Source organism: Pezoporus flaviventris, unplaced genomic scaffold (assembly GCF_033815535.1).
Source record: "Pezoporus flaviventris isolate CSIRO_AGI_PZ_B2104156 unplaced genomic scaffold, CSIRO_AGI_Pfla_v1 ptg000029l, whole genome shotgun sequence".
Classification (NCBI taxonomy): domain Eukaryota; kingdom Metazoa; phylum Chordata; class Aves; order Psittaciformes; family Psittacidae; genus Pezoporus; species Pezoporus flaviventris.
Window position 1 is genome coordinate 18,707,398 of NW_026892577.1, and position 21,652 is coordinate 18,729,049.

The 21,652-nt window shown below is 42.1% G+C and overlaps 2 protein-coding genes and 1 long non-coding RNA gene across 4 annotated transcripts in view; 2 read left to right on the forward strand and 1 right to left on the reverse strand.

Annotated features, from left to right (window-relative positions):
- The window catches only part of HELLS (helicase, lymphoid specific), a 324,719-nt gene extending 321,729 nt beyond the window's left edge, over positions 1-2,990 (forward strand). Inside the window, exon 23 of the transcript XR_009744391.1 lies at positions 2,973-2,990. The gene's annotated coding sequence lies outside the window, so the exon portion shown is untranslated. The remainder of the gene's footprint in view (positions 1-2,972) is intronic.
- ANXA7 (annexin A7) lies at positions 1,491-18,595 on the forward strand. 2 transcript variants are annotated; one of them, XM_061459427.1, is made up of 13 exons: positions 1,491-1,602; positions 5,605-5,662; positions 8,314-8,515; positions 8,814-8,921; positions 10,078-10,121; positions 10,511-10,613; positions 10,900-10,994; positions 11,676-11,789; positions 13,388-13,558; positions 16,085-16,255; positions 16,364-16,439; positions 17,621-17,733; positions 18,249-18,595. In XM_061459427.1, exons 2-13 carry the CDS (start codon positions 5,606-5,608, stop codon positions 18,369-18,371), a joined length of 1,377 nt encoding a protein of 458 aa, XP_061315411.1. In that variant the 5' UTR covers positions 1,491-1,602; position 5,605; the 3' UTR covers positions 18,372-18,595. The 2 variants fall into 2 exon arrangements, with proteins under 2 accessions (XP_061315411.1, XP_061315412.1); XM_061459428.1 differs by lacking the exon at positions 1,491-1,602 and adding an exon at positions 3,660-3,848.
- LOC133272324 (uncharacterized) lies at positions 15,371-21,281 on the reverse strand. Its single transcript, XR_009744392.1, has 2 exons — positions 20,728-21,281; positions 15,371-15,757 (listed from the first exon to the last, which is right to left on the reverse strand). It is a non-coding gene; the product is annotated as an uncharacterized LOC133272324 (long non-coding RNA).
- Between the last annotated feature and the right edge of the window lie 371 nt (positions 21,282-21,652).

Here is a 21,652-nt window from a genome sequence, read left to right on the forward strand (position 1 = left end):
AAGTAATGAGATATTAACATATAAACATGCAACATATAACAGGCTCTTCAGACTTACGCCATTTTGCTCAAATGTTTTCTCTTGTTCTTTTTCCACTTGTCAGTGGGGAGGAAAAAAAAAATTGTTTCCCAAATAGCCCAAGTCCAAACAGTCCACCAAATGGAAGAGATAGAGAACTGTGTATTTTATGAAGGTACTTGGTTCCCATGGAAACAGGGATTTAAATTTATACCCCACTGGAAAAGAAATGTGTATAACAGATGTGAAATAAAGTAGACATACACTCAAAGGGTCAGCTGGAGAATGGTGTGAAGATTACACTCTTAAAGCTGTTCCTGATGCATTCTGGGCAAACAAGGGAGAACAAGCCAATTCTTGTTGAAGATAGGTAATTTATTAGGTTCTTTATGTGGCTTTAGGTGCTTTTCATTTGAAGCAGGCAAGCATAGTTAATTATTACCCACCTATTTTCTGCTGCCTGCAGAAACTTAATGCTGGTTTACAGACAAATAGAACAGTGGCTGTTGTTTCATCTGGAGTTCAAGTGTGGCACGAGGTTACAGGAAAAAAAGTAGTTTGCGTTTTAATGGTCTCTGAAATGCTGTTTATCATAAAAATAAAAAACCCTAGGAAGTTATTTTGAATAATCCCAAGTAACTGGTGCATAATATCATAGGTGGATCCTTCATAAATTCTGTCTTGTTGGTCAGAAACTCTTATGGATAAGTAATCACCAGGTAAAGAAAGGACTATTTGTATCTAGTTTCTGTTCTATGTATAGTATGAATAAATGTTATAATAGGCAGAAACAAACCATGAAATGCACTTCTGACAACTGCACACATATAACTATAATTAAGATTTCTTTCTAGAGAAAGGTATGTAGTAGTCAGGACACGCTTATGCCCTCTTGGGACCTAGATCCTCATTTGAGTAACTACATAAAAAGGAACAACTGCTCCAGCTCCACTGAATTCTTTTACCTGCTTCACATGTTACATGCTGTTCTGGTGGCTAAGATGACTCGGCTGACTACCTGCCAGCTACTGACTGCTGTTGTGGTAAAAACTCATGTTTAACTGGATAACAGACTCGATTTATTGCTACATGCATGAACTCCACTGCAGTGGTGGTGCAGGGAAACTGCAGTGTGGCCTTCTCCCTTCCCTTCCTAGGCAGGTGGCTAAGGAACGCCATGGGGTGGCAGCTAAGGACTCCTGAGGGATGGCATCGCCTGGCGCTTCCCTGACAGCTCTACTGGGAAGTCACTCTACGTTTCTGTAGCACTTGCATTTTTGAACTTACCTTTCAGACGTTCTGAAGGAGAACTGGGCATACTGCAGCTTTCCTTCAGCAAGGTGGGGCAAACCTGCACGGATAGGAAGGGGGTCCTGGGTTAGCAGGGTGATCACCAACCACCTGGAGCCGCTGCTGGCCCGCCTCGGCCCTGCCGGCACCCGGGAGCGGAGGAGAGCGTGGCCCGTGGGCCGGGCCGGGGCGGTGTCGGTAACGGGGCGGGGCGGCTGCCGCCTGGCGTCACAGCCTGCAGTTGGCGGTGTCGCTGCGGGAGAGAGGCCGGAGGCTCTGCAGGTTCCTCCTAAGGTGAGGCAGCTGGCGGGGTGAGGGGAAGAGCCGGCCCACGTGACTCGCGCCCCCCGCTTCAGGCCGCGGGCCAGGCGGCTCTTCTCACACACCGCCTCCGGGGGGAGGGGGAGGGGGGGGGTCGGCCCCGACCCCGACCCCGCTGCGCCGCGCCGCGCCGCGCCCTGCAGCATGGGCGTGCTTAGGGTCCGGGGCGGCACGAGTGGCAGCCTGGAGCAGGGCTCCAGGAGCCGCAGCTGCCCGCCAGCTGGGGACGCGGCAAGTGTCCCCCAGGGAGAGGTGTCGGCCAGCCGCCCCCCTCCAAGAGAGCCGCATCCCCCGGCCGGAGGTCTGCCATCCCGGGGCGGAGCGGGAACGAGGTCCCGGTCGCCTCAGGAGAATCAAACACAGTGCTACCTGCCTTCGCCTGCAGCTATGCCACGCCGGAGGGCTCGCCGCACCGAGTCTAGCGGCTGAGGGAGCGGGAAGAGAGACATGGCAATGCATGACCGCCCCAAAACAGAGCGGGGCGGTGGCTCGCCCGGCGGGCGGGGCTGTGCCGGGCCGGCTCAGAGCGGAAGGCAGCGGTGGCCCCACCGGCGTCTTTCAAGCGTTCTTGGGGCGGGTGTGGTGCTGGCGGGGGCGTCCCCGGAGAGGAAAATAGGTGTGGGGGGGGGCCAGGCCGGGCGGGGCTTCCTCCGCCCGCTGAGTGCCTGGAGGTCCAGCGGGGCCGGGCGGAGGCAGCGGCTGTAGACTTCTGCGTGTTCAGTTCCTGGGCTCCAGTCTCCAAGTTCAGCGGGGCCCCTAATGTTACACCGCCAGAGCTATATATACGCCTCCCCTATCCGCCAAAAAAGAGACACCCCCCCCCCCCCAGGTGTGGGTTCCAGCCCGCAGAGGAGAACTGACGGATGCCGCCCTTGGGCGGCCCACGGCTGACTCACCCCCGGGCGGGCTGTGACAGCGCCCGGCCCGCGGCTTCACCCTCCACCGCCCGGAGAGAACAGGGCGAGAGTTAACATCTGACAGGAAAATCTGTTGATTTTGTTATAAAACTAGTATTATCAGGCCCCATGTTCTGCCTGAGGATGCTTGCGCTGCGGATAAGCGAGGCCATGCCTAACGGCAGTGGCAGTGCAATGTTTTATCAGGTATTTAACATTGTGTAAGCGACTTAATTCATCTCCTGGGAAATGTATTTACATACGGAGAGGTTTCAGTCAATACTGCTGTCTGGTCATAGTAAATTTTGAGAGGGACTTGTAGCTGGTGTCAGAGGCAAGTCTGAAATGCCAGTTTAGCATCATGTCCATCTAGTTATAAAGGCTTGAAGTAATTGAAGCAGCAGCCCTTACTTGCCCCTTTTATTACTGTCCTGGGTTCAGCAGTAGCAGTCTTTTAAAAAAAAAAAAAAAAGTTGTTTTTTTTTTAATAGAAAAAGAAGTAAGCTAAATCAAGCAAATGAGAAGAAAACATTTTAATTTTTGCAATCCCAAAGAATGACAAATAGGAATCGAGGTCTTGTTAAATGGGGGATGATTAAATGAAATAACACTGTTTCATGATTAAATGAAATTCCCTGTACCTGGCCCAAAGGAACTCACAGTACAAATTGAGTCCTAAAAAAGGAACTAACACAGCAAAAGTAAGGAAAGTGTTAAGCAACTTACCAGGGCACTGTAAGTCACAGGTTGACATGGCTGGTTAATGTGCTAATCAAAAATATGACATAGCTGTCATTGAAAGTGAGACGTTGGAAACTCATCCCTTAAAAAGCTTTTTGCCAGAATGTGTTTGCTAGTAAATCAGATTCTAAATGAAGTATCTTACCAATAAGTGTAAAATTTGGTGTACTGTCATATGGTTAAAGATTGCTGGGTTCCGTTTATTGTACAACTTAAACTTTTTACAGATGTTCAAACAGCTGAGTGGTCATCACTGCATCATGAAAAACATAGTAAGTTGCACAGTGGAAATGATACAGTGCACCTCAACAAGTTTTACACTCTTTATAATCCTGTCTGCTTAATGGTGAAGCTGAAAAGCTGAAAAAGTTTTTTTTTGTTTACAAAACAGAGTTTGTTTTGCTGGCACAATATTTTCCTGTAAGCAGAAAGAGTAACACTGAAATCAGAAGGAAGTGTTGCCAGTCATCCTGTTCCTGAAAGGAGTTACAATTAGTGTTAAAGTCAGAAATAACGAAGCGTGCTGTTGAAAGCCAAATTTAATGTCCATTCAAGCAGCTGTCAGTAATAAATACTGTACAGGTACTGTTTGAAGATATTATTTCTTAGGGAAGTAAAAGCCATTAGTCAGAGTGGGACTATTCATTAGGGACTGTAGCAATAGGACAAGGGGTAATGGTTTTAAACTTACACAGGAGAAGTTCAGGTTAGATATAAGGAAGAAGTTCTTTACTGTGAGTGTGGTGAGGCACTAGAACAGGCTGCTCAAGGAAGTGGTAAATGCTCCATCCCTGGCAGCAGCCAGGTTGGAGAGAGCCCTGGGTGACGTGGTCTAGGGTGAGGTGTCCCTGCCTATGGCAGGGGGGCTGGAACTTGATGATCTTAATGTCCTTTCCAACCCTAACTATTCTATAATGCGAGCATAGTTCTGCAAACACTCATGTTGCTCGTCCCCCTTTATTTATTTGAAAGTAATGACCCAGGTTTATCACAGAATCACAGAACTTCTTCTTTACATCTAATCTAAACTTCCCCTAAGTTTAAACCCATGACCCCTTGTCCTATTGTTATAGTCCCTGACAAAGAGTCCCTTTCCAGCATTCTTGTGGGCCCCTTCAGATACTGGAAGGCTGCTATGATGTCTCCACGCAGCCTTCTCTTCTCCAGGCTGAACAGCCCCAACTTTCTCATACGGGAGATGCTCCAGCCCCCTGATCATCCTCGTGGCCCTCCTCTGGACTTGTTCCAACAGTTCCATGTCCTTTTTGTGTTGAGGACTGTACACAATACTCCAGGTGAGATCTCATGAGAACAGAGTAGAGGGGAAGGACCACCTCTGTGCTTCTCTGCAAGCTGGTTTTGGCTTTTATTTGAACAAACCTACCCAGAGTTTTAATGTTTTCCACATTAAGTCTCAGATGTTTAATTCCACTACCACCTATTGCCTTAATAGTCCAACACAGAAATAATTCTGCTTTAAAATCCATTTGGTTTGGCTACTGAATACCTAGAAATATGAATAATCATTCACTGTATTGCATTCATTTTATATTTCCCATGTCCTTTGATTTGTGCAGCTATAATGCATACTGTCTTAGAAACATGCCATGAGTAACTCCCAGACCCTGATCAGGGAATGTGGCTGGTTAACATTAACAGGATTTTTTTTCATACCATTATGTGTTTCGTAACCTGGCTAATGACCTCAAAAAATCCCTGACAACTGGTAGGCAATATAGGGAATGATTTCTGTCTTGTTTTGTTCCTACTCCGCAGGTCTATTAAAAACTGGGCTAAAATAAACAGTTACTGGCAGGAAACAGAAATTTTATACCCAAATGAAGTGAAGCTGTGAGATAACACATATTTCTATCAAATAATCATTCTGCATGGGATAGACAGCATATTGCTTTTCTTACAGGAACTATCCCTATGAGCAGAGGAGTGCAGGGTGGTGGGAGACAGGTGCTTGGTGCAGTTCAGGACTGGGACCCTGCTCTAGCCTGACCCTTCTGTTTCTGTTCTGGTGAAGGGCTCAGCCCCTCCTGCTGGCAACTTGAAGGGTATCCTAAGCCTCTTACCATGCTTCAATGTCTACCTGACCGAAGTAAGAGTGGTAGGTAATTATGAAGTTGAAGATGCTTCCTTTCTGAATCCTGCTTGCTATGGCCATGTTTATGGAAAAAAGGAAAGGTTTTGTGGGCTTAAGAGCTGACAAGTACTTCTGAGCAATCCTAAACCTACTAAACATATTGTTCAAGTGATTTAACAGATAATTAGCAAACAAATAACTACGACAAACTCATATGACAGTGAAAATATCTTTTCTTTTTCCCAGAATGGCATACCCGGGTTATCCTCCGTCTGGTGGCTATCCTGCTTTCCCTGGTTATCCTGTAAGTAAGGCTCTTAAATGTGTTGCATTCCTAAGGTATTTATATTCTTTGAATACCCCTTCTTACTGTGTTCTCTGTGTGTGAATAGTAGCTTTCAGTTCATATACAATATTCTCTAGAGATTAGAGGCTTTATTTCTGTCTCTTTTAATGTTGCCTGTTACTCCAGAAAGTTTTTGATTGTTTAGTCTTCCTTTTCTTGCTAGTTTGTTTTTTAATAAATATAGCTTAACTATTTCAGCAAATATTTTTTAATGTATTGGCAGTTCTTGCAGCTCTTTATGTACAGGGTCAGAGGTAATCTCTGAACCAGTCTCTATCACACTCTGTACAAATATCCCGTGTACCTGTATCCCAGGATTTACAGAGATGCTGAAAAATCTTCAGTGGCCACTACCCTCAGAAAGAGCTTGGAATGCTTTACTCAAGTAGCCCAGCTTTCATACGACACAAAGTAAATATTTTTCTGAGGATAAAGAACACTGTATCTCGACTTCGACCCCCTCTCCTTCAGCCACAGGACTTTGTTCCACCTTCCGTTCATGACTGAATGGGTTGAACATTCCAATGAAACTTACTTAACAGAAGGCTGGAATGTATCAGGTGTGACTGATACTGCAGTCTTTTTGATATGCCTGCATCATTTTTCAAAGCTAGATGCAACTGTGTGCTTCTATTAGTATGGCACCAATCACACCATATTTGTGTAAATTTTATATGGTCTGTGTTTCATGTAGCACAGAACTAGACTTCAGCATGGAGCTCAGCCTCGATACCAGGAAGATACTGAAAAACTACAAATATATCCAATATGTATAAATACATGCAATAAATTCAATTATTTTGCTTTACAGTTTACCCTTACTCCTTCTGAAACACTGAAATCAGTCAAACTGAAGACAAACATGTTAGAAACCAGACTTTCCTAACTCCAGGATTTCTTTCCCCTCCTCCCAGTTCCACTAACCCTCGTGGCTGTAGCTGTGATTTATTTTTGCTTACATCTGAAAATACCTTTTTTCTTAGCTAGCATCTAAAATATAGCAAATTTTAATGGATTAATTTAAAAGACCCTTTAGATTTGATACCAACAATTCTAGGTTTCCTAGTCTAACTGATGATGCCCAGAGCAATAACCAGTCTAAAAAAATAATGCAAGACTCTTTTCCTTTTGCAGTAGTGATAGTTATCTGAGCAGGGCTTTTGAGGATCCTAATTTTGGATTTGTAAATCTAAATGCTATTAAAATCTTCTAGTTGCGTCTGGCAGGTTAGACCATACTGCTGCGGGAGAGAGTATTATATAGCCTGGGCACCATAATCTGGGGGTAGCAATCTTGGGGCAACCAAACCTGAGGAGAATATTTGAGCTAGACTTTACTGCTTTGAAGTTTATTTCTGTTTTCTGGGATCGAGAATGAATGTGTACTGTATGTAATGTGTGACCCATATTTCTAAAGCTAGTTAGTAAGATGATTCCCACTGAGTAATGAGTCCATACATTATACTTCATTATGAAGCTAATTTTAAATACCTGATTGTTAAGATCAAGTGTATGACTTTTAACTTACAGGGTTTTTCCCTTAGAGATCCTGGTCATTCAAGTAAATATTTCTAATGTATGTTAATGCTAATAACAAACATTTGTGGTATGACTGGTAAGTCATACACATAGCAAAACAAAGGCATCTAGATGTTTGACTTGTTCTTTTTATTTAAAGCCTATAATAGGTATTCAATCTGACTCAGTGGTCCAGATTTAGTCACTGAATGTCCATGCTTTATAACCTGATTCCAAAGGAAATGGAAAAAAAAACCCAACATCTCTTGTAAGTTGTCACTGCGTAACATTTGAAAATACTGTGCAAGAGAGGCAGAAAGTTCAAAGATACCAAGCTCTTAAAAGTCCTGTAAAAACAGGAGTTGAGCTTCTAATGATTCATAGAGAGCAAGCCTGGCTGAGCTCACATTTTACTCATGCAGGATAGAAATAGCAGCTTCCCAGTAAAGGAAATGGGGTCCTGGTGGTTGACAAGTCAGCAGGTGCATGTCCCCAGGGAGGAAGGCTAATGACATACCTGGATTTAGCAAAGAGCGAAGCAAGCAGGTCAAGGACAATGATTATTCCTCTGTGCTCAGTGCTCACAAGGCCACATCTGGAATACCATGTCTAGTTGTGGCCTCCCAGTACGACAGACATGGACAAACAGGACAACAGCCCAGGGAGGGCTGCTCACCTGGAGGAAGGCTAAGTGGAAATACATTCAGTCTTCTGCTAAGCAAACACTGGAACAGGGGCCCAGAGCGTCTGTGGGTTCACTATTCCTGAGGATACTGAAAACTTGACAAGGCCTTGAGTAACCTCATCTAACTCCGAAGCTGACCCTGCTTTAAAGGTGGAAGGGATCAGAGGCTGTTCAGAGGTGCCTTCCACCCTGCAGCACTCTGATTCCATGTCACCATAGAAGATGCATCAGAAAACCCAAGAAGAAGGCCCCTATCCAGGCTTCAGGAATTTTACTGCTGCTGCTTCAAGTGCTGAATTTAATTATATAATTCACATTATTACACACCTGGACATTTTTGTAGCTTGAGAGTTTTTACTTTAGTGTTCTGTTAGCATGTGTGCAGACATGCCAGTTTTGTGTTTCAGCCCACAGGACAAGAGTCTGTCTACCCACCAGCTGGTCAGTACTCTTATCTCCCAGTTCCTGGAGGATACCCTCCAGCAGGAGGAGGTGGCACCTATCCTGCAGCACCACCAACTGCTGGGTATGCAGGGACAGCAGGATATCCTGCCTCTGGGGGCTACCCTGGAGCTCCCCAGGCTGGAGGAATGCCACCTTATACTGGAGGTAAGATTCCTTGTTAGAGTACCCCTTCTGCTGTAACCATTCTCTGTGCTTGGTAGAAGTAGTAAAGAAAAGCAGCTTTGTTCAGTGATCAATTTAGGCAGCAGCATGTAGGCAGCCAGCCAGATTGCTGTCTTGCAGTAAATACCTATGTGGTGATGGCAGGGCCTTGATGGTTTTGGGCCACTGCACAGACACAGAGGATTTAGTCGCTTACATAGCTCTACTCAATAACCTGGCTCACATGTCAGAAGTCAAGTACAGAACACTAAGCATGCTAAAGTCACCATTTTTCCCCTAGCTCCTTCAGGCCCTGGGTTTGGTGTGCCTCCTGCTGGCCCTGGCTTTGGTGGCTACCCGCAGCCTCCTGCCCAAAGCTATGCTGGAGGTGGACCAGCACAAATGCCAGGTAAGTCATATATAAGAAACTTTAAGCATCCAAAGTTAAACAAAGAAATTCCAGGACAGGTAGTAAAAAATTAGGCCCTTACCTTTATTACTTCTAGCTGTTGAGGTTTGTACACCTTCTCCTACCTTTCTCAATGAGACCACTGAAGGACTAATGAGAACCATCTCTATAAGTGCTACATCCAAAAGGGATGGCTGTTACTGATTAATGGTCACGCTGCAGTGGTTTAGGTGCTTATCCTTCTTCAAACTGCAAGTATCTGATGAAAGCTGGGAAGTCCAGAGTCCGCATTCAGTGAGTATCTGGCTGAGTATATAGCTGTTCTGTTAATATCAGATAAATGAATGCATTTTTCAGATCTGTGTGTTCATGGTGATTGCTGGCCTTATGAGGAAGTGGAAAGGAGAATGCACACAATTCCTTAAAAACAGTGCACTGTTTTTAATGCTTTGAGTGGTCAGTTACCATCAAGACAGTTTTTGTCCTGGAACGTGTCAGTTGTGTTTGCAAGAAATTCAGAGCAGCAAAAACTGTTTTTAATGGTTGATTTGTTAACTCTAATAACAGCTAAAGTGCTGTTAAAAATATAACAATTGTACATACGTATTATGGATAAAAATACAATTCCAGTATGAAAAATGTAGTTGTAGCTTTTGTATTCAAAGTGCTTTTGACCACAAAATGAGATTCCCTCAATTCTTTTTGCACCAATGAATTCTTAATATTTATCATTTAGATGCTAGACATTTTAAAGTGCATAATATGACTTTAAAAGAGATCATGGGACACACATTCTTCATTAGCATGGGCTATCTTGGCTTTTGTCAAAGACAGCAATATTCAATAATATTAATTATTCTTATTAATTTAATAATATTTAATAAGGAGAAAGCCTTCCAGTTCCCACAACACCAATAAATTTAGTATTTTTAGAATAGTTTGCTAATATACATACCTGAATGTGCCTATGATGGCTTCTTCCCATCATTCCCAAGGGCAAGAAGTTCAGTTACTGATCATGATAGGTATCATTACTTATGAAACAGGTTTTGTGCCGAGGTAAATACAGGTTTTTAAATGGCTTTATTTTCAGATAAGATAGCATTTACATAATAAGAGGAGACCTAATTCATTAATTTTATCTTTTGAATTTCAGTAGGATATCCCAGTGGACAAACACCATCACCAATGCCTGGCCTGGTACGTCTGTACCCTCTTCTATAATCAATCTTATGTAGCTTCTGTAGTTTTAGTATTTTTTACAACTAATTTCCAACAATTTACAGTGTGTTCTGCATCAATAATTCCCACCTACACTCCATACAACCTGAACAAAATCATAACCCTTTATCTGTGTACACTCAATCATCAAGTAGATCTTCATCCATCCAATTGGCTAAAAGCATCTCTTTGGCATTAGTGGGCCAAAGCTATTGAACGAAACAGAATGTCACCCTCATTCTGTGCTAGAAAAAAAAAAAAAGGGTTACTCATGGACAACTCCTTCTTAAGTACTGATTCCAGTGCTGTGATTTTAATGTGAATTTCTGTTGTGCAGCACATCTAGTTAACCCAACTCATACTTTCAGCCTGCAGCAATGGTTCAGTGTACCCAGGGCACAATTCAAGCTGCTCCCAACTTTGATGCTGGAAGGGATGCAGAAATTCTACGCAAAGCTATGAAGGGGTTTGGTAAGTAAGCAGTAGAAGTTTAAATTTCTACTGAGCTGGCCTTGAGATGCCATTTTGTCCTTTTCTTCAATTTTTATATAACCATACATTTCCCCTCCCCAAGCTTTTCAAAAGTTGCACTTTCTAAATTACTCAGACTATTTAGTGGACAAAGCTATAGAGAAAATTTGGTAGGCTTAAATGGTAGTAATTTATTATGTAACTATACCCAAATGCAAGATGATAAAATGCATTCTCAGAGGGATTATTACGAGTTCTTACATGAAATTGCCCTTCTATTTCCAAGGAACTGATAAGCAGGCTATCATAAATGTTGTTGCTAACCGCTCCAATGATCAAAGGCAAAAAATCAAGGCAGCTTTCAAGACTATGTATGGCAAGGTATGTTCATTAGTTCTTTGAATCACTAAGCAAACCCAAATCAGCTGCTGCTTCACCTGCCTGATTGCAGTTTAGTCCTGGGGAGTGGTTTGATCATTTTTGAAATGGAATTCTTTTGGTTATATTCTTTCAATATATTCCCCTGGCAGAAGCAGGGGTGGGGGGAAGGTTGGGTGGCTGGCTCTGTCCCTTAACCAAAGAAGAAGCTTCTCTGCTTTTGTAATGCTTGATAGATAGATAATAATCAAGCTTAATCTGTCCTTGTATTAGTGTTTAAAACTACTGAGATTCTTATGCATACAAAGCAGCCCTGAAATCTGTTGTTTTTTTTTTTTTTTGTAAGAAACAAACTAAGAAACTGGTTGAGGATTGGTTAGTCAATAAAAGGCTGAGATAAATTAATTTCTTCCCTCTGTTATTTTTGCAACTTAAGAGTGAAATGTTATAGTTGTGGCATTTTTCAGGACCTATCTAGGTCCTAATCAGTGAGGAGATAACAGAGAAGAGCTGAACTGTCAAAGGTTTGGATAGAGTGAAGTTCTTGATAAGAAATTAAACTAAGCTTTACAAGAAAAACAGCACAAAGCTGGAAATCAGTTACAAAAGTAAGTTCGATCTTTTTTGAAGTATCTAACCTACACAGCTAACACTCTGCAAAGCCTTGTGTTTATAATTGAACAGGATTTAATTAAAGACCTGAAGTCTGAATTAAGTGGAAATGTGGAAGAATTGATTTTAGCACTCTTCATGCCCAGCACCTACTATGATGCCTGGAGTTTACGTCATGCAATGAAGGTATGGTTTTTATGTAAACCGAATAGCTTAAAAACATCTTAAAATGCTTATCCAAGAAAAACCCATGCCTTACTGCTGCGTTGTTAAAAAATCCTGTAGTGGCAAACAAATTTTGGGACTGTGGGCTTAAAATTCTTTTCTGTTGTGCACCCCGGTTACAGCCAATTTCCTCAGGATTAGCCAATTCAGAGCTGCTGTCCATTCATCCTCTGCTCTCCGCCACTTATTCAGAACTAAGTTCTAAACTTAGTCAGAACTAAGTTTAGTTAAATAACTTACTCTGCCACTTGGTCACAAGTTGCAGAACCTAGAAAGGTTTGGTTGCTAGAACCTAGAAAGGGCCTGGCTGCTGTTAAAACTGTAACCACTGTTTAAATTGAAGGTATGTACCTCTCCTTATTAGGAACAAACAATTGTTACTGAATTTTATTTTTGGATTATCCCAGTGTTTTTCCAAAAGGACAGTAGTGAAAAATTAAGGTCAGATCATGCAGGTACCTGTTCAAGTGTTAAGACTGCATTAAAGATTAGGTGAGCTAGTTCATTTAAAACTTCAATTCAGGTAGACTGGTACATACAGTTTACCAGAATTTCCTTCTTGTTTGAGCTGCAGCAGCTAGCAGGTGGGTGATACTGGAATCGACTAGCTCAGCCCATGTATGAATGCTGACCTTCCAAGGAATCTGGAGCTTAAATGAAGATCTGGCTTTAGTGGAGCCAACAGTCACTCTTAACCATTTTAAAAAAGTCACAGCATTACCCAGAAGCCTTGCATAGATCCACTTCCATCTAATCCTTGCCTAAATAGAGATGACTAGGCCAGTAAGATATTTATTCTGGGGAGAGGGAAGCGTAGAATCATAGAATGGTTTGGGTTGGAAAGTACCTTAGAGATCATCTGGTTCCAACTCCCCTGCCATGGGCAGAGAGACCTTCCACTACACCAGGTTGCTCCAAGCCCCATCCAACCTGGCCTTGAACACTTTCATGGATGGGGCAGCCACAACTTGTCTGGGCAACATGTTCCAGTGTCTCACCACCTTCATAATGAAGATTTTTTCCTAATATCTAACGTAAATCTCCCCTCTGTCATTTTAAAGCCATTCCCGCTTGTCCTGTCGCTACATGCTCTTGTGTAAAACTCCCTATATTTAGGAAAAGTTCCTGCCGGTGCTCCATGTTAATGAAGCAGCAACACTTGGAATAGGGAGCACATTTGTATGCTGACCAAACCAGAATTTGTGTGTGTGTCTTTGGATTTAATGATTAGCATAAGTCTGTACCTTCCTCCAGTATGTTTCCAGGTTAAGGTTGTCAAAGAACTTCCTTTCTACACCATTTTCTAGTTAACTTTGGCTGATGTTACTGCTATGGATATAAAGCTTTGGGGTACTTTTTGAACTGGTGCAGAACTAAATGTTTGAGGAATCTTCGTTCCATTTTAAGTACACCGAAGACTCGGTGCTTTCGCATTGAAGGGATATTGTTCTTGCAATGTAGATTGTATTAAGTTTTGAAATAACATGCTTAATTTCACAGTTGAAGAAAACTGAATAAGTAGTGCTTTTTAGTTATGCCCTCTTTTTCTCTGCCTACAGGGAGTAGGCACTCAAGAGAGAGTGCTGATTGAGATTCTTTGCACAAGGACAAACCAGGAAATAAGAGAAATAGTGAACTGCTATAAATCAGAATTTGGACGGGACATTGAACAAGACATCAGAGCAGACACTTCAGGACACTTTGAACGATTACTTATATCTATGTGCCAGGTAAGCTTGAATTTTTTTTGTTGTTTGGGTAAGGTAACTGTGTACAGTCCAACTTTGATGCATGTAGTCATAATGGCCTCAGAAATAGCCTGAGTCTGCCTAGCAAGAGCCAGGTTTTTAAGAAATTACCTCTGAGCCATTTATTCCCTAATGACAGGTTCCAGTATAGGTTGGGGAACGACCTGTTAGAAAGCAGTGTAGGGGAGAGGGACCTGGGGGTCCTAGTGGACAACAGGATGACCATGAGCCAACACTGTGCCCTTGTGGCTAAGAAGGCCAATGGCATCCTGGGGTGTATTAGAAGGGCGGTGGTTAGTAGGTCGAGAGAGGTCCTCCTTCCCCTCTACTCTGCCCTGGTGAGACCGCATCTGGAGTATTGTGTCCAGTTCTGGGCCCCTCAGTTCAAGAAGGACAGGGAGCTGCTGGAGAGAGTCCAGCGCAGGGCAGCTAAGATGATTAAGGGAGTGGAGCATCTCCCTTATGAGAAAGACTGAGGGAGCTGGGTCTCTATAGTTTGGAGAAGAGGAGACTGAGGGGTGACCTTATCAGTGTCTATAAATATATAAAGGGGGAGTGTCACGAGGACGGAGCCAGGCTCTACTCAGTGGCAAACAATGATAGGACAAGGGGTAATGGGTACAAACTGGAACACAAGAGGTTCCACTTAAACTTGAGAAGAAACTTCTTCTCAGTGAGGGTGACGGAACACTGGAACAGGCTGCCCAGGGAGGTTGTGGAGTCTCCTTCCCTGGAGACATTCAAAACCCGCCTGGACGCATTCCCGTGTAACATTATCTAGGTGTTCCTGCTCTGGCAGGGGGATTGGACTAGATGATCTTTCGAGGTCCCTTCCAATCTCTAACATACTGTGATACTGTGATACTGTGACATGTCAGTCCCTCCTCAAAGAAGTGATGCTATCTACAAATCTGATGAATTGTGTGACCTAATTTAGCACCCTGTATTCATCTTGGAGAATTTATGTGTAAATACTTTATTGTGCAGAAGCAATCAATTGGTTCTATAAAGCAGAGCTCCACACTGCTGTTAAAGCAAGATACTTTGGGGTTTTTTTTTTTGCCTATGTTAACAAAAGAATTTGTGTGGATGTGATTATACAGGTATGGCTGAGTGGAAACCTCATAGCAGCCTTCCAGTATCCGAAGGGGGCCTATTAGGATGCTGGAGAGCAACTCTTCATTAGGGACTGTAGTGAAAGGACAAGGGGTAACGGGTTAATACTTAAACAGGGAAAGTTTAGATTGGATATAAGGAGGAAGTTCTTTACTGTGAGGGTGATGAGGCACTGGAATGGGTTGCCCAGGGAAGTTGTGAATGCTCCATCCCTGGTGGTGTTCAAGGCCAGGTTGGACAGAGCCTTGGGGTGACATGGTTTAGTGTGAGGTGTCCCTGCCCATGGCAGGGGGGTTGGAACTTGATGATTTTAAGGTCCTTTCCAACCCTAACTATTCTGTGATTCTATGTATAGCACCTGTAAGAAGCCCTGTGAACAAGTCAAGAGGTACCACAGCTTCCAAGTTACACCATAGCCTTCCTTCCCTTCCCATCACTAGAATTTGGGAGCTCGCTTATCCCATATCATATACTAGGGCTCTTTTTGCGTTGCAGTTATCCATGTCAAGGAAGAAAAATACGTACTAATGCAACTTCCACATTTCTCTGATCCATCTGCCTATTTGCTGTTAGAATTTCTATGCTGGTTCTCTGTCTCATTTGCCTCAACCTTTGTGAGAGTTCAGCTGCACACTAGCTATTTGGATTAAGAAGTCAAAATTCACAAGAAAGAAAACCTTGAGAAGCTCATGCTGCTAATTTTTATTTTGGTAAATCCAGTCGTTTACAATAACTGACAACCACATAATTTAAATATTGTAATAACCACTATAGATACAACACTATTAGAGAGCTTGTGTTCAGCCTACTCAGCCAGTACATTTAGCAACATCCATCCATGCACCGGGCAGCAAAAAAAAAAACCACAAACCCAAGGCACATAAAATGTCATATAAGCTCTACTACATATTACAACTACAGTAAGTGCTTTCTGGAGTCATTCTATGATTCTTAGTCAAAATTAGCAAATTCTAAATAAAACAGAAGACCTGAGATATTTCAGGTGTGCATATTCAGTAAGATAATTCATTAGTTCATTTGGGAAGACTCTTTGCAACTTCAAGCCTAGAAACAAACAAATCAAGAGAAAGCTTATATTATTAAGAAAAATACAGAATTAAGTTCAGTATGTAATTAGAAGTATGAGATGGTATACGGGGGTGAAATTATCTGAGTCAGTGTTATCTGCAGTTTAAAGCATGCCCTACAGGTAGGGTTCTGGGTCACTTCTGAATTTGTTGCCTATAAGAAATCTTAAACTAAAGAGTAGCTTCAAAGCAATGTGAAGAATTTCAAACTGGCATTGCTCTTTCTGCTTCAGGCTTTGAAGATATGCTGCAAGCGCAGACCCCAAGCCTTTTTTCATTTGTCATCTGTTATCTTTGCTTTTAGGGTAATCGGGATGAGAACCAAACTGTGGATTACCAAAAAGCTCAAGAAGATGCTCAGCATCTGTACCAAGCAGGTGAAGGAAAACTTGGGACTGATGAATCTTGCTTTAATATGGTTCTGGCAAGCAGAAGTTTTCCCCAACTGAAAGCAACAGTTGAGGCATACTCCAGGGTAGGAGTTCTTTCTTCATTTCAAATGAGCTTGGTCAGTGTATTTTAAATTCAGCTTCCTGTTGTTACCACATTTCATTATCCTCATATTAATCTCATTTATTTGTAGATTGCTAATCGTGATTTATTAAGCAGCATTGACCGAGAATTTTCTGGAAACGTGGAACGTGGTTTGAAGGCTATTTGTAAGTGATATGTTCTTCTCTCCATTTATTGCTTACGAATTAAACCTTATACACGTAACAAAACAGTAATCCAATTCAATAGTGGCTGTATGGCAAATGAATACACAACCTGAGACTTTGCTAATACAAAACTTCAATTATTCAAATTATTCATTTTACCCTTAACTGGAGAAAATAAGCATCCACTATGGAGAAGTGAGTTTGAAACAAGAAAAGGCTACACAGAAACTACTTGTCCCTTCTCTGGGAAGGCAGGCAAGGACACAGAAGTAAGGGTCACTGGTTAGCACTTGTAACTGCATTTTTCAGAGCCCTGCAAAATGATATGAGTACTGGTAGAACCCAGCCGTGACTCTAGTTGTGACACACCTCAGCACAGACAGTTGAGCAACCCCACACATCATCTCAGAGCCAACATGAACATACTTTAGACGCAGTTTCTTTTCCACCTCCCTTCCCCACCACCACCTACCCCTAAAAACCTCAGCATTTGCTAAGGAAAATGTCAGCAAATAGAAGACCTGTTTTGAATTCACTTTTTCCTACTGACTTGTATAGTAAAGCAGTTAACATTTAATACAATTTGTCAACAGTGAGCATCAGTATGACTCAGCATTACATCTGCAGACACCAATGCTTACCAGAATGACAGCATTTCCGTAGCCGTAACATATAAGCAAAAACTTCCCAGATTATATTCTACTTGAGAGTTTTATGGGGAAAATGATGTAAAAGAATAAAGGCTTGTCTCTGAGAGCAAACAATCTAACTGAAACAAGATCCACTCTGAAACTACCGGAGTGACAACTTTTCACAGCTGTACTTTTCTTAGTGAGATTCAAGCAGTGGAATATGAGTAAAATACCCTGTGTTCCAGTACCAGCCTACCCCCAGAGAACAACTGCTTCTGAATTACCTATTTGAGAATTAAGGTTTCAGGCAGCTTTGAAAAGCACTTCCAGAAAAGTTAACTGCTAATAACTGTAACTTAGTGTGTGAAAGAATAAGTCACTTGGTCAGCTTCCAAGTAACTCAGCTCTGTAACACAGTTCCTGCAGTCCACAGAAACTGCATCTTCACCAACACCTACCTCTACAGCAAAAATCATTAACTGATCCTGCCAGGCATCACTGTACAGTGTACAATGCTGGAACTAATCCTAAAAATATACTTTATTGCAGTGCAATGTGCTTTAAATCGCCCAGCCTTTTTTGCAGAAAGACTTTATTATTCTATGAAAGGAGCTGGCACAGACGATTCTACCCTCATCAGAATTATAGTCACTCGCAGTGAGGTAAGAAACCTTCTCTGAAAGTGCTGCACACAGCAGAAAGCTTTCTGCCCTAACCAGCTTTTCACTTAGTCCTCCTTCACAGCCGCAGAAATACTGTTTTGCAATGAAGCTTTTACGGGGTTCAGATTCAGACGAACATGTTAATTAGCTTTAAAGCCAGCTTTTATGTAGTAATTGAATTATCTCTGGCTAGATAGCAATACTGCTTGTCTTCCTTCTTAACTGTGGTTGCCTGCCCATGTAGCAGATAGGCACCCTCAAGTTCAACAAGTTCAGCTGTTAGGCATTAGGATAGTATAGTCCTACCAAAGCAAGAACAGCTGCTAGACTGTTTTGGGAGCTGCTCCTCTGGCCTTGGAGGGACCAGTTGGCTTGATGACATGCAGTTATCAGTTGCACATTTCACCCATGGTGTGTGTTCCCTAGTCAGTGAGGGAGGAGATGTGGGGTGACTGTCCAGGTGTTAAAATCATACTCTGTGTTTATGTTCTGTGCTTTTTTCTTCCTTTGCCTAGCTTGACCTTGTGCAAATTAAACAGATGTTCTCACAAATGTATCAGAAGACTTTGGCTACAATGATAGCAAGTGATACAAGCGGTGATTACCGGCGTTTGCTGTTGGCGATTGTTGGTCAATAAAAGAGTATCTGGTTTTTTGTTTTCTTTTATAAAACAAGCTGAAGGACATGTAACATGCTTTATGCAGACACTCACTATCCTTGTGTGTAAAAGAATAATTTTAAGCTTTGTATAATCGAATATGCCTTCTGGGTGATTCAATAAGCTTGTTGCACTTAAAATTGCCTTAATTTACAGCACATAATATTCCTTATTGTATAATAAAAGATATATCTTGTCTACTACCCCAAGCCTTAGTCCTTCTGACCCAGACAAAAAATCTCTTCCCTCTGCCAGACATGATTAAACTCAAGACGCATCTCCAGCACTCAACAAGTTCCTTGATATACCTGAACTGCTGAGCTAACTGTGGATGACAAAAAAAAGCCTGAGGCTGTGATGTAAAGCATTTTACACCCCCTCCTCCCCCAGTGTTTCCACTAATGTTGAAAAACATGCAAGTGCTCAGTTTATGTCACATTACAGTGACAGTTTAGGGACCTTGGCAGAATATGACTGTACAGTCCCCCCATCCCCCCCTTTAATTTCTTACATTAGTTACCATTAATGGTTAGTTATAATTATGCTTAAGGGAGCAATAGACAGAAGAAACAGTTTTGTATCTAATTTTGAGGCATCTCCTCGTAAGGGAGTAGGTTACACAGCAAATGACTGAGCAATGAGAAAAGCTAGTATGTAAATGCTAACACTATGGATCATATGTCAAGCCCAACTGAAAGGGATTGTGACCTACACAATATAAATTACTGTGGATGTTTTCAAAGAGCTTAAAAAGAACAGCGCTGAAGAGCATATCTGGTTTTTCAGAAAGCCACAGTGAATCTGTCCCCAGCCATGAATTCAACAGAAGCTTCAAGTCTAGCAGCTGCCAATGCGTTTCCTAACATTTCTAAGCAAAGCTTTAACAGTGATTGTGTTCTAGGACACCCTCACACAAACAGCAAATCCCCATTTCTGTTATCCCTCAAACAAAACCAGTTCAGGCTGGCAGAGTTGATTCTAATCTGGCAAACTTTTTACTCCTACACAGCATGGACATGAAGGTTTTTGCAAAACAGTAAGAGTCAGAGTATACCACACAAAAAAAAACCTGTCGTATTTCACTTACACTGATGTTCTGCTACCTAAAATCTGACTTCAGACTATATGTATATAGCTGTCAATAGCTTTACAAGCGTCACAGAGGTTCTCGTAAGATTTGGTTCTTGTTTATTTGCTCTTGGGCAAACTTCCTTACAATTGAAGTAGCCTGGCATTTAATAATTAAAGCATATTAGTACCTCTGTGTCTTTTTATGTGACTAAAAGAATCCCCATCACTTGTCATTCAAAGTGGAGTATTGATTAAGTCTGGCTCATGCATACTACTACTCCAAGAAAATGCACAGATGAATAGGGTTCTATTTTCCAGTGACATTCACCTGGTTTATGGCAAAAAGTTCTCTTCATTACATGCCAGTAAGGAAGAATTGTTAGATGGGTAACAAGAGCTGAATAATAATGATATTGTAGTAGAAAACAGACAAGGGAACAGGTACTGTCTATTCTGATTCTGAAAAAGCCTTACTTTTCTATGTTGCTAACACAGCAGTGTTTCAACATGAAACATTAGAAAACAGAAAGCCATTTATGAGACTGTTTCACTTACAAGTGTTGAGACTCAAACCAGAAGGGACCTACCACTTCCTAAGAGAAAACCAGCCCCAATCCCAACCATTTGTCTTTTTGCTAGAGACCAACTGTCACAATTCAATCGATAGGACTATAGCAATTTTTCCACTTCACAACTGGAATTTAGAAAGCTTTTGAAAGGAAAGCTGTTGTTTAACACTGTAAGTAATTCTGTGTTCTGAAGCTGTGTGTGCCCTAAGTACAGGCAGACACTGAGCTACACTGGTCTTCCCTGGCCGGCTCACCAGGTAGCAGCAAGTTTCTCAACAGCTGAAGTTCCTGCTTTGAAACAGGCCCCAAACCTTCATCAAGTTTCAGAACAACACATTTACCCTCCTTGGCAGCGCCAGAATCCCCAGCCTGCTTCTCAATACTCCTCCTCGCTGCTGGTGCCCTACAGACAAGGGAACCACAGATGGTGATTTAATCCATCAGCTCAGGGATGAAATAGCCTCTCTGGGAGCCACACACCATCCACAGAACCCATGGCAGGGCAGCACTGCCTACTCCAGCCCAAACCAGAACCCAGCCATGCCTCTCACAGCTTTTGCTACCTGTGTTCTCCAACAGAGGCATTCCCAAGCCTTCTGCCCTTACTACCCAAGAACACTACCCAAGGTTACACACTTTTTTCTTTCCCTCCTTAAAATGCTGAAAGCATAAAACGAACAAAGCAAACTACTTACAGTTTTCTGGGAGGAAGGATATAATTTCTTCTCCCCAACAATACAAGAATTAGAGACAGCTCCAGACACCACCTTTCAGAAACACAGTAGCAGAAAATGAGTACCTACTTTCCAAACAAAGAAAACCCACCAGGATCATCCTGTTACCTGACTTAAAGGGTGGCAGGAAACCCACAGATTTCCTGTTTGACCCATCAGGTCAATAACTGCCCAAGAAATTTTCCCTTATTGCAGATCTGCCTTCATATCTGGCAAAAACTACTACAGACAAAAGATGCTGCCAGGGAATGCTCAAGCAAGCAAACCAGGTGCTGCAAGGGAATCCTCACAAGACCCAGCTTCACTGCAGCTGGGAACTTACTGCCATGCAAGAATCACAACCAGTTCTCTCCAGTTATACCAAGGACTTTCCAGACAAGGACTGAATCTGTATTTTCTTTGCACAGACAACTCCAGCTAGTCAGAATACTGATCACAACTAGAATGTGATATCACATCATGAAAGATACTGTTTTGTGAGGATGAGAAATTTTCCACTAGTGCTCACAAGGAGGAAGGTACCATCATAATGTTCATCATGTAAAATTTCAGTTGTATTTAGTAACACATGCTTGTCCTGCTCTAATATGACATATGCAGACACGAGTCTGCTCATGAGTATGGGAGTGCTTCATACAAAACACCAAACACTTACCAGTTTTAAACTTGATCTTCTGCACTCAACCTTTGTGGAGTTTCCAACTAGAACGCATCTGCAATAAAGTAAAATTAAATATTAAAACTCCATTAGCATAATATAAATTGTGACTTAATGATTTTTATCTTTTATCTTCTCACCCTGTTCAGCAGCTTATTCTTATTTTAAAAAGAATATACCAAAAAGACTAAATGACTTCTCTGTATTGACTATGAACACAAGCAATCC

What these genes read in the sequence shown, in the direction of transcription:
- ANXA7 (XM_061459427.1), top strand. Translation starts at nt 5,606, where the DNA reads ATGGCATACCCGGGTTATCCTCCGTCTGGTGGCTATCCTGCTTTCCCT. An exon ending in TCAAGACTATGTATGGCAAG is followed by an intron (nt 10,995 to 11,675) that starts GTATGTTCATTA and finishes ATAATTGAACAG; the next exon opens with GATTTAATTAAAGACCTGAA. An exon ending in TTATAGTCACTCGCAGTGAG is followed by an intron (nt 17,734 to 18,248) that starts GTAAGAAACCTT and finishes TCCTTTGCCTAG; the next exon opens with CTTGACCTTGTGCAAATTAA.